The 16,024-nt window shown below is 36.4% G+C and overlaps 1 protein-coding gene across 1 annotated transcript in view; it reads left to right on the plus strand.

Moving 5' to 3' along the window:
- Positions 1 to 16,024, plus strand: part of LOC149289951 (tetratricopeptide repeat protein 27-like) — a 154,354-nt gene that overhangs the window by 126,145 nt on the left and 12,185 nt on the right. The window contains exons 13-17 of the mRNA XM_089490160.1: positions 8,049 to 8,144; positions 8,756 to 8,878; positions 9,149 to 9,376; positions 13,119 to 13,217; positions 13,908 to 13,960. Of these exons, the coding sequence (XP_089346286.1) occupies positions 8,049 to 8,144; positions 8,756 to 8,878; positions 9,149 to 9,376; positions 13,119 to 13,217; positions 13,908 to 13,960 (599 nt within the window). The remainder of the gene's footprint in view (positions 1 to 8,048; positions 8,145 to 8,755; positions 8,879 to 9,148; positions 9,377 to 13,118; positions 13,218 to 13,907; positions 13,961 to 16,024) is intronic.

Consider the following 16,024-nt stretch of genomic DNA (forward strand, 5'->3'; position numbering starts at 1 on the left):
ACTCGCATTACGTTTCAGGTCACTCGCCGGACCCGCACCATTTATTGTCTATGAGATCAGCATAGTATTTTGCTCCTCCCCTGTGTGTTTGGTGTGAGGATGTCCTACGTGGAGTCACATTATGGTCAGAAAGAGCTGCACTGACCCTGACAGTCTCCTCCTAATTTGTAATTTTGTGGTAAGTATTTTTGTTTTTATGGGGGGTTTTTGGTGTTGGAGTGGGCAATCAATATTAATGACTTTCCTGATGCACTTCAATGCGTATAGCTGTGTTTTGCCGGAGATGCTTTCTATTAAACACATCTCCTGCTCCATCGGATAGCTAACCAGAGCCTGCAATGGCCTGCTCAGGAAGCGCACCAATTGATTTCAATAGGCATCTTTGACAGGCAACAATGGCAGCCTCCATGTCTACAGATAAAGGAAGTTAATGGCAACAAAATTAGATAAAACCATTTTTTTTTCAGTGCTAACCTTACTTTATGGGACTTTCCCTTTAAGTTACCATTGTCAATGTATTTTTTTAATTACAATAATACAATCAGTAAACAACTTTTGACCTTTTATAGTATATCATTGTTTTTCCTTTCCTTATGCTTTTCTCCTCTTTTATTTTCACCTTTGTTTCCCTCATTTACTCCTGCATAATATATAGCTCTGTTTTGTCTGTCTGAAAATTCGTTCACTGTAAAACTTTGACAATAACTTTTTTCCTTTTTAATCCCAGGGTCAAAAGTTAGGAAATTCCCATTTATTTCTGTACTGCATCCCTCCATAAATCATTACAAAATATAACAATGCATTTTACTGAAGAGAGAGAGAAGAATATTTATGATATTTATAAAGTAAAGATAAGGCAGAGCTACAATTAAGATAATTGGCATTCTTCTGGGTTTTATCGATAAAAAAAGTGCTCATTTAACCCTTTGAGTCTGGACATTGTCCAAAATTCCTAAAAGTTTGTTTTTTTATGATGCTGTATTAAGTGTGCCACTGGGATATCATTTACTGACATGTATTGAAACCGTTCAGAATTAACTGTAAGGCATTACAATGCTGATTGATACAGTACATAACAAATCTGTATCCCAGTCATGTTAACTGTGTTCACGTAGAGCAGTTGTTAACGTAAATATGCATGTAAAATTTACACCGTTGGAGGTTTATAAAGATTCAGTTAGTATGTGATTTGCACTTGCTCCATAATCTCTATACATATACAGGCCTTATCGCCATGGGAATTGGTCGATGCTATGCTTAGTGTGACAGCTCCCGAGATTACTAGCAGTAGTGGCGAGGCTGTGATAGTGCACAGTTTATGATATTGGAAGCTATTTAAAATTAAATATTTAACAATTCTTTCATTAATCTATTTTTTCCCTTTTGTGTTTTACGTTAAATTTACATTTTTTGCCATCAGAATTACTAGACGCTAGTCAATCTAGTTTAAATTAGATTGGTAATGGTTACCCGTGGTCATCTAACTTGACCTGCTGTCATAAATGATATCTGTGTTGTTTCAGCTGCATAACTTTCCTCCTTCATTTATGGAATCCATTTAAAAGCATATTTCCCACCAAAAAAAAAAAACCACAGATTTTTTGCATGACTTGAATTTGATAAGGCAATTGGTGAGAATGTTTCTTCTTGGAAACGCTTTACGGCTTATCTGTTTGCAGTGTCAGTGTTGCTGATGGATGCAGTATTAATCTTCTCATGAACAAAATCAACAGTGTTAGTGTCAGAATAGGCAGGGTCTGGGGCCAGAGTGAGCCTGGCACAGGGCTCTACACCTCTTGCATTGGACGGCCACGTATTGGGCCCTGATGGTGCTGTGTCTTTTTTCCCCCCAAAAAACAAGGCTCAAACAACATTGAACAATTCCATATAGTATGGAAAATCCATTCTTTTGATTGAGCAAGTAGTATGATATCTCTGTCAGTCTGTTCCAGATTATAAAATCCTTTGAGCAGGACTTACCTCACCAGCAGTCTAAATTGTTACGTGATACACTACTTATGTCCTGATGGTACCATATAGAGGAGTAAATAATAATAATCATACTATAAGCAAGTAGTGTTTACTTTTGGTAAACAGTAAAATACTGAGAAGCATGCCCTCTTCCATTAAGCTTTTGTAACTGTTCTGTTTTACCCCGAGCCTCCGTTTCTTCTCCATCAAACTCCCTGTCACTTTGTACACTCTATTATAATGCTTAGATGACAGCCAAAAAAAGAGATGGGCGTTAATTAATCATTGATCAACCAATTAAACCACCTTTCCTAGATAGAAATATAGAATTATAAATACCTTGTTAAGCAGCCAAAGAGGCTATCATGCAAAAAGAGAAGGAGTCAAGTAGCCTTCAAGCCAGCATTGCGAGGGAAGTGTAAGAGCAATCAGAAATGAATACATTAACATTGCTGTCCCCTTAATCAGTATGATTTGATTAGTAGTGTTCCAATCTCTTCCCTTCATAAATTTTAGTTCCAAGTGAAGACAGTGCATACCTCCCAGCGTAAAATGGATGGTCTAAGACACTTATGGGTGTATCATTGTAGAAACATAGAGTCTGGTGACAGATAAGCACCATTTATCCTGCGCATTCTTTCGGCATGAACAGTTTCACTAATGTGCTATGCTCTACTTGTAGCTCATCATTTGTGCATTTTATGCAGGTTCCTACTGCCATGTTTAAGGTAGGATAGGAAAGTGGGAATCAGGTCCAAATGATGGAAGCCCTTTGAGCACCCCATTGATTTCATACACCCGGCCAGTTTTATTGCTTACACTGGCTCAGTGGTTCTAATGACGCAATTATATTCCTATGGAATATATATCTATATACACACACACTGTATGTATGTATGTTTATACGCGTGTGTGCGTGTGTGTGTATGTATGTATATGTATGTATATATATATATATATATATTAGAAACATCAATAAAGGATTAAAAACATACTCAAGAACCTAATAAGTTAACTCCCAATGTAAGTGTTCTCACTTGCTGTAATCATATGGGACATTGCCTATACATTTCCTTACAATTGTTAGTCTAGAAGTCTCGAAACATAGTTTTTGATGGATTAGAGTTTGGATAAAATGAAATAAAACCTTCCCCAGTGCCTTTGGGAGTTGTTAAACATTCTGAATCATATTTTAGATTGTCTGCTCTATTCTTGGATGATTAAATAATCCATAGTAAAATTCTATTGAGCTTAACTCCATTTACTTAATACTAAATTTTCTGGGCCATAAAAATTCTCTTGTCCTCCTTGGCTTTTTTTCCCCCCACCTCCTTTGATCTACATTTCAGAACTCAAATGAAAAGCTGTGGGCAGTCTTTGCCCTGTTGAACTGTATCCCATTATCTTGTAAGAAATTGGCGCGTAGAAAGAGATTAATACTCTCATAGTGTCTGAAAATACAGTCATAAATATAATTACCGGATAGCGTAGCTGTGTCCCCCCCCCCCCTTGCAAATTTAGAAGAAGCTAACAAGATTTATTGTTGCCAGAGCTTTCAGACAGTAAGCAATATATGAAAGCTGGTTTATTAACCCATTGCTCACTAACACACATCTATGTAAAAATAAATACATATAAAAACATAAATATATGTGTGTGTGTATATATATATATATATATATATATATATTGTATATTGTTTTTAGTTCGGGATACATTAGATAATATATGACATCAGATGCATTCTTTCAGTTATATCCATCTATTAGTTTTAATTCCCACACTGGTTGTTTGGAGTCTTTTTGCTAGTGTTTAATTTATAAATAAATAATTAGCCATGTAAAATAAGACATCAATTATGATTAAGCATCAATGTATTGTCAGCTTTAAGGGCCCATGCTCTATTTGACCTGTGTAAGCTAAAAAGTGAGCTAATGATGGTGTGTGCACTGGGTCCCATGCACGGGTCACTTTAAAATGTTAAATACAGTAGTCTGAAGCCAATGTATTGCTTCTCTGTCTTTTGGCTTAGAGTACCTGTTGGTGGTGAAAGTGGGATCCTTAGACCGTAAAGCTCAGGATACTAAGATGACACAGTTGTCATGTTGGAGCCCCCAGGTGAGGTATACTCGCACACACTAACTTTGATTGAGCTGTCCACCGAAATGCACCAGGACCATTACTTGTACCTTTTGGTTTTTTCCTCACTCTCCCAGTCCATGGCTGACAGGTGATAGGAATTTTTTTTTGATAATACCAGCCATCTATTGGGGCCATAATGTCACTTTTTTGTTTTTCGGAGTATATTCACTCATTGCATGCTCTGGAAATACCACAGTGGAGTCAGGTCCAGGAAGACTTGGATTACCAAGTCCATCCATCCCTTGACAAAGTTGGCAACCAGATGGTGAAATGTATGTCAAGCATTCATTTCTAACTCAATATATGACTATATCTTCTGCGCTATCTAAGGGCTTATGGGCCAAGAGGAATCGAACGTTTGCGCTTTTGTTCTGATGGGGTCCTAATGCTAAAGGAATGAGACATGTTGAGTGGGAAGCTACTAGCATTTGGGAATCTAGCCGGGTTACATTTAGGGTAACTATTATCCACAGCAGGTTCATTCCAGCTGAAGTTAGACTGTCCAATTAAGAGTAAAGTTTTAATAATTACAATGTTTATGATTTTCTTCTTTTTGTTTTTTTTTTATTTCACCTTGACTTTATCCATATTAGAGGCTTATTCTTATGTTCCCTTTACTACTCTGTGATTTATAGCTTTAAAAACAATTAAAACCTAGAGTTTCAAATAAAAAGGTTGATGTACAGATGGCTTCGTGTTACTCTGCAGGACACCGGCCAGGGGAACTCTGAATCAGCATTGAGTAGGAAGTCTCTGATCAGTACCCAAATGTCTCAAAATGAGCTGGTTCTTTACACATTTCTGGCTGCGGTCTAACAATGTACAGAATCCATAAAATCCTTCATGCTTCTCCAGCCGACTGCATCTTAAGCTGCAAAAAATCAGTTTGCAAATTGCCTGAGGCTTTTCATTTTATGTTTTATTACCTTAAGTGTAGGACCAGCGGCTATTAGGATAATATCTGAGCTGTGCGGAGGTAGTTTTAGCACATAATAAACAGCACAGAGCTAGTTTATAGCGGAGGAAATATGCATAATATGGCCAGTTCAAGTAAATGCACTGTTCTGCTCTCATTACTCTAACAAGTGCACATTTTTCCTGGTCTCGAAAGACAATTAAAGTTTGATAATACATTACCTTTCAGTGTTGACTCCATGATGACTTTTTAATTGGCTTTATGTGGTATATTACAGCCATATGGTATTACTCAGGGATTTGCTGGAAGGGAGAATGGGGAAGAATGTGGCAAAAGGCAGGCAGCCGACTTTTCATCAATGGCAGATTTCTGTGAAGTAAATCCAGACGATTGGAGAGCTGCGCTGACCACTTTGTGTTTTTTAGCAGTCTGCTTAAAGCTCAATTTGTCCTGACTGTCTTGATTTCAGGGGCTTTCAGTTTGATAAAGAGCTGATGTCATAAGTATTTTCCTCCACTTGCCAGAAGAGTTATTGGAAGAAGGGCAGAGAAGGTTTTTCCAAAAAACATTTGGATTCTTACATTAACGTATCACTCGCAGCAAAGTGAAAAGGGAAGGGAAAACAGAAAATCTGGTGTTTCAAGGCTTTGTGCCGGATTCACACGGTTTCTTTCTGCAATAGATGGATATGGATTCAAAATGCAGTATTTAATTTATTTCAGAAATGTTTTGTTGTCAAGAAACAATTACAGTGAAGGAAAAAAATATTTGATCCTCTGCTGGTTTTGTACGTTTGCCCACTGACAAAGACATGGTCAGTCTATAATTTTAATGGTAGGTTTATTTGAACCGTGAGAGACAGAATAACAACAAAACAATCCAGAATAATGCATTTAAAATAAGTTATAAATTGATTTGCATTTTTATAAATTGATTTGCATTAAGTATTCGATCCCCTATCAATCAGCAATATGTCTGGCTCCCAGGTGTCTTTTATACAGGTAAAAAAGTTTAATAAAACTCTGACTGGAATCTTGGGAGCTATATCGATTATATCTGATTACTTAAGCTTGCGTCATTGGTCTGCAGTACTCGTTCTAATGCTGCCATGCCTACAGTGTTCCAGGCAAAGACTCATTGAGGCTATTGGATAAGGGCTCCATAAATCCAGAACTGGAATCTGTAGCACAGGACGAGCTAACAAAAAACCTTGAAACCTTTAAAGTCTTCACTTTTCATGATCCTCAACAAGCCAAGTGCTGTTTGGAGATGGATGAGAACTGAAGATCAGCAATTACTGGGAAGCTACTTGTTTCCCAAACCATACCAAATATACCTGGGAACTCTCTGGGTGAAGCGCTGGTTAGTCTCTTCTTTCTTTGGACAGGGTAGCAGTGTATGGCCCATTCCCTGCCCACATTTTTCCTACTACCTGCTGACTTTTCCCTGATGCCTGGCCACTCTCCTTCCCAAAAATGTGCTTTGGGCTAGTTGTGGCTAACCTCACCTCATGCAAATCCACTGTCCCAAAAAGAGGGGTAGCCTGCTCTGGGGCATTCTCAGGGATGCACAATGGGTTAAACAATATAGTTTCCATCTTAAGGTTTTCAGGACCAATTAGCTAATATTTAAAAGTGCGGCTAAGCTTCATTGGAATGCACAATAATTAATGGCAATTTCACTGCTAGATTATTTTAGAATTCCAATGTATTATTTTTGAGGAAAGATAGTTTTGTTTGACCCTTAAATCATAAGGACTTTTTAAGAAGGAAGCTACTAAAATATACCCCAGTTAGTACAAGAAAATGTTGCCAGAGGCCCTTGTTAACTCACCTTAAAATGCTCACTATGCTGCCTTCAAATCTCTCATAGGAACATGCGGGGAGTACATCTTGAATTTGTTTTTCTTTTTCGTTTCTGGAATGTCTGTGTTTTTATTGGCACTTTCAGACCTTCCAAAAAACTCTACAAAATGAGAGCATCCCAAATACAATTGCTGTCTTGCTTAGTATAAAAAAATACTTTTTATCATTTAGAATTTGAAATATTAACTTGAAAGGAATCCAACACAACTATAGAGAAGTTCTTCTTGCCAGGTGTTCAGAGTTGTGTCACTGGTTTCTTATACATTTCCCAAAATCATTTTTTTGCTGTTATTACATCATTATTATCATTTGCTTTATAGCACATTAATATAGCATCGTGATATATAGAAATTTAGCATAGTTAGCATTTTTTAGGTATGTATACTATTCTAAGAAAAAGTCATATTGTGTACATCTGTGTACCACACACATTCACTGTTTGGTGTTTGGGCAATTAAATATATTTACCTAGTGTACTCTTGCATTGTGTTGTGTTGTAGACTGTGTTGGCTTAGACCTCCCATGCTGGCCCTTCCAATTGATCGCCTAGGCTATTATATGTTTAACTTGGTAGCTGGACCTCCGCTGTACTTTAAACTATACAGCTGTATCATATGGCTTAATCCTACAAGCCATGAATATGATACGAGTGGCCCAAACAGGGGAGCAAACTCTATTTCAAACGTTTAATGACTGATGAGTAATTACATTTCTGCTACCTACATCCTTGCCTATGGTTCATTGTTGACTGCAGACATTAAGCTCATTTGACACTTCACATTTTTCTTAGGTTCAATTTGGATCTTTACTGAGTAGAATTTTAGGGGTGAGCTAAATGGGTACAAAGTAAGTCATGGGGTGGGGCAGTAATTAAATGTAAATGTGTGTGTAAATGTGCTAGCTCTTGACCTAACAACTTATTTTGTTTTCCAGCGTCAAAAATATTTAAGTCAAAAGTATGTGAAATTCCTGTAAAGCCAAAGCACTCTTTTTATATCCGCCAAAAACTAATGCATTGGTACATACATAATATATAAGCATTTGATACTGCCTACAGTGAGCAGAGATATTATCGTTCGTCACTTGCTATTTTATAATTTTTATTTCCTATAATATATATTTTTGGTATGTTTTCCCAAAAAATGTTTTACTAGGCTCTTGCTGACCAGTTTGAAGGAAAGGAGCCACCTGTCAGTGAACGTCTGAAAGTTTTTTATTGTTCACAGATGCCTCCAATTTGGCGTATTCAGGTAGGTTATCACCTTACAACATGCCGGAGTTATCGCTTCCTTGTAAAAAGAAAATGCTGATTCTGTCCATTGGAGCTCACCAAAATCTTAGAGATGATCTATATAGCACATTCTAACTGGTCCTGGACACTTTTTCTATGTAATGTTCTCACTGGCATATGTTTGCCCCTCGCTTATGCTGTACCTGTTCTGTTCTTTTCACCTTGTCAAATTGTAACAATTACATCCCACGATGCCGACATGCATATTGTAGTCATTTTTTCATTGTACAAACTAAATTCATTTCTGTCTTCCTAATTTCCTGTGCAATTTAATTACTTTTCCATGCTTATTCTAATTGTAAAGATTGCATGCTTTCTTTAGTTTGTACATCATCTGTCATACACATATAATTGGAACCAGCGAACATGTAATTGAAAATGTACACATTATTGTATGCAGCCCGTCCTGCACAGTTTAACGTGATTGCTTTACATTGTGACATCTCTCTCCTGCTTCTTCAGTTCAATCCACCCAGAGCACAGTGTCCTGTGAATCATAACCCATTCAATCCGGCACATTATTAGGGACTGTATCATGAACATCCTAAACCCATTCTTACTTTCTCGTAGAGACAACTTGCCTGCTTACTGTTTGACCTGGGATGTACTAGTTCTGCTCTGCAGATCTATGAGAAGTTACAGATGTGGGAAGATGCTGTCATCTGCTATGAACGAGTAGGACAGCATGGGAAGGTGAGAAAAGCAACAGCTTTAAGAAAGTAAAAGTACTGTCGCTTTATGGAATGTTTATTCTTGGGCAAGATCTTGAGAAATCATTGATACTTTTTAAAAAAGATGTCCCTTTCTCACTCACTCGCTGGTTTCAGTGGGCTTAATCTGCACCAGAGATTCACCTGGGATACTAGAATAAAATTGATTGGTCCTTTTTGTTTCAGAAAAACAAGTAACTAATGTCATTAAAATTATTTTACAAAGAAGACTGATTACTATTATTTCTGTTAGTCTGAAGAGATTCTGAGACGAGAGCTGGAGAAAGAAGAAACGCCACATCTCTATTGTCTTCTTGGAGATGTTCTTCGAGACCACCAGTGCTATGACAGAGCTTGGCAACTGTCCAAGCAGCGAAGTGCCCGCGCTATGCGCTCAAAGGGTCTTCTTCATCTACGGAACAGGGAGTTCCAGGAATGTGTAGAATGCTTTGAAAAATCTGTTATGATCAACCCAATGCAGGTGAGAACGTAAAATAATAATATCAATTGAGCAAATGTATCAGTCTTTGCATCTAAGTTTATAAGATTTTATTACAATCTCTAGATATATGACCAAACTTTAAGGGTTATTCTTCTTTAGTTACTTCTATTATGCTCTAGACTCCCTGGTTCTTGCATATTCTCCTCTTGCAGGTAATTTATACTGGGAAAACATTGCTTCACCCATGTCATCCATATAGTGATTTGTCTTAGATTCACAGGTCTTCCTCAGAGACTCATTTTGTAAGCATTGGGAAAAATGTGAAGAACATGTCATAGTGGAGTTTACATTTCATAGTGTAATAGAATCTGCAAGAAGCTCAGCACTAAAGCATCTCCTAATCTGTTTGCATAACACATATTCCAACTTGATCTCTACAGTATTACATCATTTTAAGTTGTCTATTTTAGAAAATGTAGGTTTTCCACATTGTACATTTGGGTATATCTATTGACTGACAGGCACAAAACCTTAAGAAATCCATAAACCTTTTAGTAAAATATTTACATAACACGGCTTACCATCTCAAGCAGGGTATGTTGAAGAAGGGAGCTGTGTCAATCAGAACTAGAGTTTATATAATGCATGTCTTACGTAATCCCCATATAATTTTAGGACAGTTTTCTGACATTTTCAGATCATTTTCATTTTTTTGTTTCTTCTTAAGGCTTAAAGTATACAGCACAAATATGCCTTTGGTCATGCTATGTTATTTCATGCTATCACACAATAAAGGAGTTATTATATTTTCCATTATATTAGTCACCCCTATTCTGATTATTCTCCTTTCTTATTTCTCTTATTTTTTCTTTGTTTTGGTTTTCAATTTTGTTTTGCTTGCGCTTGGATTATGTTAACTAAGCCCATACTGCTGAGCTAACAAATCTCAAGTGCATCTGGCTCCTTTTTGTGTAGATCAGGTCCATGGATTCACCATTCATGAATCAGCTTTGGCTCTTCCCTACACTGAGCTCCTGTTGACTTTAAAAGACACACATCTTAGAACAACAAATATGGGGAACATTGACCTCTGACCACGGAATTATCCCCACTTGGATCATTCCACCTTCAAGTTTAGTACTTGACCCTAAGACCCTAACATGTTTTATGGACACGTGTCTATTCCTTATGTGTATTTTATGTGAATTACATATAATGTGTCTGTTTTGTTTTGATAAATCGCGTTAAAACATTTTGTCAGGCATCAGAAAACAAGTTCCTCAAATGTGTTTCAAACTACAGAATTGTGTAAATGCAGTATGGTGTTTTGGTCGACTTGCTGGAAAGATTTGCCAGTTGAATTCCTTATTAAACTTAATAGGGACTTTTCTCTGCCACTGGACTTGGCAGATACTGGACAGCAAAAGCTGGACTTGGAAACTCTACTAGGTACTCACATGTTATTATTTATTAGAATGAATTTATATAGCATCATCATATTCCGCTGTGATGTATAGGTGGCAAATGCACTAAAAGAAATAGAACATCACAATTTAGAGTTACAGAAACAAAGGGTCCTGCTCAAACAAGCTTACTGTTGAGTTTCTGTTGAGCTTGGCACAACCCCAGTGCAACTAATGGGTCCTCTTATGGCGGACCATGGTTTGCTTAGTTAAGTTCTTAAGGAAGTGAGGTTAATTAACTACTTCAGCTTTTGTCTGAGATTTGAGTTGAAATGTGAAACGAATGCATAGTTATATTATTAAATTAAATTTGAGAAAACTCTTTGCTTTAACTATGTACTTTAACAAGCCATTCGTGCTGCTAAGAGCGGCCAGGTTTTTAGCTCACCACTACAGTAATTACATTCCCTTTATCTTTTTTATCATTGTATTGTTTTTGTCTACTTTATTATTCATTTAGTTAGATGTGCTGTTTCTTCAGGCTATTAGGCTTACTCTGAAACATTAAATGTTTTGAATTGTTGTCCAATGAAACAATTTATAGGCAGTGTTTCCATTCTTTAACCGTTTTCTTTACTGGGCTTTAATTGTTGCTTCACCTAAACCATGAATTCTTACTGTTACCACAAAGGTACCACTCCTTCACTATACATAGAAATTGAAAAACTCACCTTATGTTTATAATAATGGGGGTACAGAAGGGGTAATATGTAGATTCAATTAATGTAATGATGCTAGGTTATTATTATTATTATTATTATCCTTTATTTATATAGCGCCAACAGTTTACGCAGCGCTTAATACAATACATAAATTCAAGGGATATGACAAGACAAGAATTGACAGACTAAGACAAACCGATACATTACACTATTTCTTTGCATCCCTTACTATATAATGCTTATATATATATATATATATATATATATATATTATAATTAAGACACAGCAAACAGCTTTCACAGAGAATCCTCAATAAAAATGGGGTGTTATAGAACTTTCATCTGGGTGCTTCGAAGAACACTTTTTAAGGCGTGTGTTTCAGGTATTTCACTCTTTTTAGAACGTGTGCTTCAGGTATTTCACTCCTGTGCTTGTATAAACTAAACATCTTACGTTATGCTCAAAATGTACAGTTGGCAATGATCGTGTGAACATATTGCTGGAAATGACAGCTTCTATTTAGTGACAAATAGTAAGAGCAGGACCCTATTTAATCCATAACCAAGGGTGTTGGCTCCATCACTGTTAAACTCAGTGCCATAAATCCTAACAGCTCCTCATTTAGAAGAGCATTTTCCATACAGATAATGACCTCTTGAGTTCTTATTCTAAGGATGTCTAGTGTTTCTTTCCTGCATTTAGGCTTTACTTCTCAGCGAGATGCCCTGTATGAGTTATATGTAGATGTGACCTCTGAGTTTGTACTCCTAAAGGCTTGGCTTTGTTCTCATATGGCAGATGAAGGGATACCATAACCACATGACTTTGTCTTTAGCTCAGATGTTTCATTAGCTACAGTCGCGTCATAAAGACTTACTTCATGAAATTCCAGAGTTTAATTATCATAGCTAGCATAAGGGAACATATCTCAAGAACACAATTGTGCAGGAAATATTGGTAAGACTACTGTATATAGTAAGAAGAAATACTTAATAGTTTATGTCTATGTCTACATGATTATGGTACATCATCTGCAGGACTGATCGCATGTTGAATGATCAGCAGTACAATTGCTTGCTCATATAGTGTGGATTTAAATCAGTGCAGTCTTTATTGGATTGTATAAAGCCACCCTTTGTTGGTTTGAATTTATAACATATCAGATCAGATGAAGCTTTCTTCTAGGTAGAGTCTCTAGTTGGAGGTGTTACCTTTCATTAGGCCAATATCGAAGAACTTGCATTAGCTTTTGTGAGCTCAGAGATCTTTTCTTCAGAGAAAAATACCTAGAACCTAGGTGTGAAGAACCAGTCAAGGCAAAGAGGTATATCAATGGGAAACACAGAGAGTTTTAAATCAGTTACATTTCTGAAATAGCAGTTAGTGCAAGTTTTACAGACGTGTAACATGGTTCCATGATTATTCTGCGCACAACGTTTATTGTGTCATCTGTCTTGCTAGCATAAAAAAGATGAATGTTTGCACATTTCAGAGGCTGCCATTTTGTCAAGAGAATAAGGAAACATTTTAGTAAGAATATGGGCACCCAATGAAGAAGAAAGACATCATGAGAAGCAAAGGAAATATATATATATATATATATATACACATATATATATATATTTAAGTTTAACATTTTATTCTTTGCTTCGTAGCTTGGCGTTTGGTTCTCCTTGGGATGTGCCTATATTACATTGCATGGATACGAGGGAGCTGCTAAAGCTTTTCAACGCTGCGTAACCCTGGAGCCTGATGTAAGTACCCTTTTTTAAATATTTTTTACACTGTTTATAGTTTTTCTGTTAGACATCACATGAAATGATGATTTGGATTGAATGACATAGTTGGCTATGGTCTAAGGATATTGGCAAATGCAGCTCCACATAAGCCACAGTAAGGCCATTCATTGAGACAGAGATGTGTCATTTTCATTATTTTTCATTAAAAAAAGTCTTTTAGTAAGTTTATTAAAATATATCATAGAAGCACGCATTATATACTTAGATTGGGTCCCAAATAGAAGGTAAATAACCGCTATCTACATTGAGTTTTAAATTGTTTATTTTGTGTGCAGTAGGCAAATGAATGTAGAAATACATTATTTGCCTTTCAATATTTCTGTTACTAACTAATACTGCCTTATAATTTGTGTAGGTGTATTTTTATTTCGAATTTAAATTTTTATTTGTATAAAAGCTCATCTTTTTCAAAACTTGAGATCTATGACCTTTATTTGTTCTCCCTTTTAACATGTATTACGTTAAAACTTTCACATGCCAGTAGGTATACACATATCATACGTGAGGCTACTTGCTTAGCATCAACACATAACAATCCCGTCTCAGGTTTTCATGTATCTTGAGTTACGTTACTTTTAATCGCAGCATAGCTTTACAGACACTGGCCCTCATTACAAGTTTTTGTCTGTTTTGTTTAAATTCCAGAATGCCGAAGCTTGGAATAATTTGTCAACAGCCTATATCCGGCTAAAACAGAAGTAAGTACCTTTAGCATGTCCATGAAAAAAAAAAGTCTCACCTTCTCACATATAGCATGGATTAAACCCTTTGACTGATATAATAGTGTTTTCATTGTAATGGTTTTTATCTGCTTTTTCTGTGAATTGTGCATGAAGCCTTCAGAAGTAGGTAGTTTTCAGGAACTATGTAAAAACATTGACCGACACTACCTATCCAAATAGCAAGTGAAGCCATAGTTGTGATCTGTCTAATCTGCATAATGATTGGACCTAACCCACATGGACCTTTTGTTGTCACCTTTTTGTTCTTTACATTGATGGTGGAAGCACGGAACCTGGGCTTAAGAAGAAGAAGAAGAAGAAAAAAGTGTTATGCTATTATCAATATGTATTAGCCTGTGCTCCCGCAGAATTACGTATAGAGGGAGACGACTTAATAGCAGACCTAATACATGCTAATAAACATGCCTTAACCCCTACAAGTGATGCAGGATCGATGTTGGTCGCTAATGCCTCCGCGTAATGGGTATTTTAGTATAATTTATCAGAGTACTTAAAATATGCGAAAGCTTTGCCTTTCCCATTACATTTCTAAGGGCTCCTTATTTCATCAGATGCTTTTATAGCTTTTTTACCTACTCAACATAAAAATGATAAATGGTGTTTTGAAACAAGCTTTCAAAACTGTGAATTCTCCTACATATTAAAACAAGCATGGAGTGAATAGCTCATGTATCATGTAATGTGTTGATCCAGTACAGAACAATACAGTGGAGCCTGTACAATGTTCTGTTGTGTTGAGAGCTCTGTGTTAACAACTGTCAGAAGCAACCAACTCCTATGCATATGTGTATGTATGTGTATATGTATGTATATATATATATATATATATATATGTTTCACATCAATTCTGTAGACCATTTAGTTTCTTAATTGCATAACATGTAAATCTAGGGGCATAAAGAAACCATGCATTGAAATCTAGAATGATAAGAGAATACTTTTTTTGGTTAAACAAGGGCGTAGTACAATCAAAATAAATATAGCTAGTGCTGTTACACCACTCCATTGTATATTTTACTCATATTTTACCACATCCCCCTTCCCAACATTTTGGCCATTTGCCAGTTACTCACATTTTAAGTTTTCGCCAAATTGTTTAGAAACGTAAAAAAGGTCAAAAGACCATGGCGTGGGGTAATATTACTTATAGTGATTTAAGTTAGGTGAGGTAGGTCACTTAGCCGTGTGTGACGGCTCCTGCACAGTTAAAATGAGTATGAGTATGTTGAAGATTCCAGGAAAGGCCTCTTGGTTCTAGGAATTGTATAAAAAAAGTGATGTATACATCAGTCAAAATGGGCTGTGGGTACCAGTTTTCTTGCAACTCTTGGCTTTGTATTAGATTTAAACCATCCTATTTTTTTATTATTGGGTGGCAAGATGTATAAGTTTTAGTGCCATACTGATTAGCAAACTACTTTAATAAAAGGAAATTAGTTTTAGTTGATAACAAAACCAATCACCCATTTGTTCTTTCATCAACTATATCAGGGAAAAATATCATAGTCTACGATATCTTCAGGGAAAAGCAGGTTGATTTTGCATGCCGGTTAAATAGGAAGTTTACTTCTGATTAATAAAATAACAATGGGTCCTGATGAGGCTTTTGAGTCGCATTTCATATTATTGTTACTTACAGGGTTTTGAACTGAAAAGAGCTTCCTGTAAATTAAAGGCAAGTCTCTCATTTTGCCACATGTATTTTTTGGTTTGTCACGCATGCATTTTGAATATTTAAATACCGTAGGTGAAAATTCCATTCTCACCCCTATGGGTAGTATGTGTCCTCCTGAACCTCGGGACCTATCTCATTACAGTTTTTACCTGACTGCCTCTACTAATACTGGCATATTGGCATACCTGGGTTTCACCTGGAGACACTGGGTGAAGCATCCCCTGCCTACTTCTCCTCCAACAATGGACTCATGGTACATGAAAATAGTGCTGGAGGGCGCCTTTAATCTTTAAATACCATAAACATAGGTTAATTTAGTGTATAGTACAATATAAACTTAAGAA

This window comes from Sceloporus occidentalis, unplaced genomic scaffold (assembly GCF_023333645.1).
Source record: "Sceloporus occidentalis isolate IW3139 unplaced genomic scaffold, rSceOcc1.0.p SCAF_42, whole genome shotgun sequence".
In the NCBI taxonomy this organism is placed as follows: Eukaryota; Metazoa; Chordata; class Lepidosauria; order Squamata; family Phrynosomatidae; genus Sceloporus; species Sceloporus occidentalis.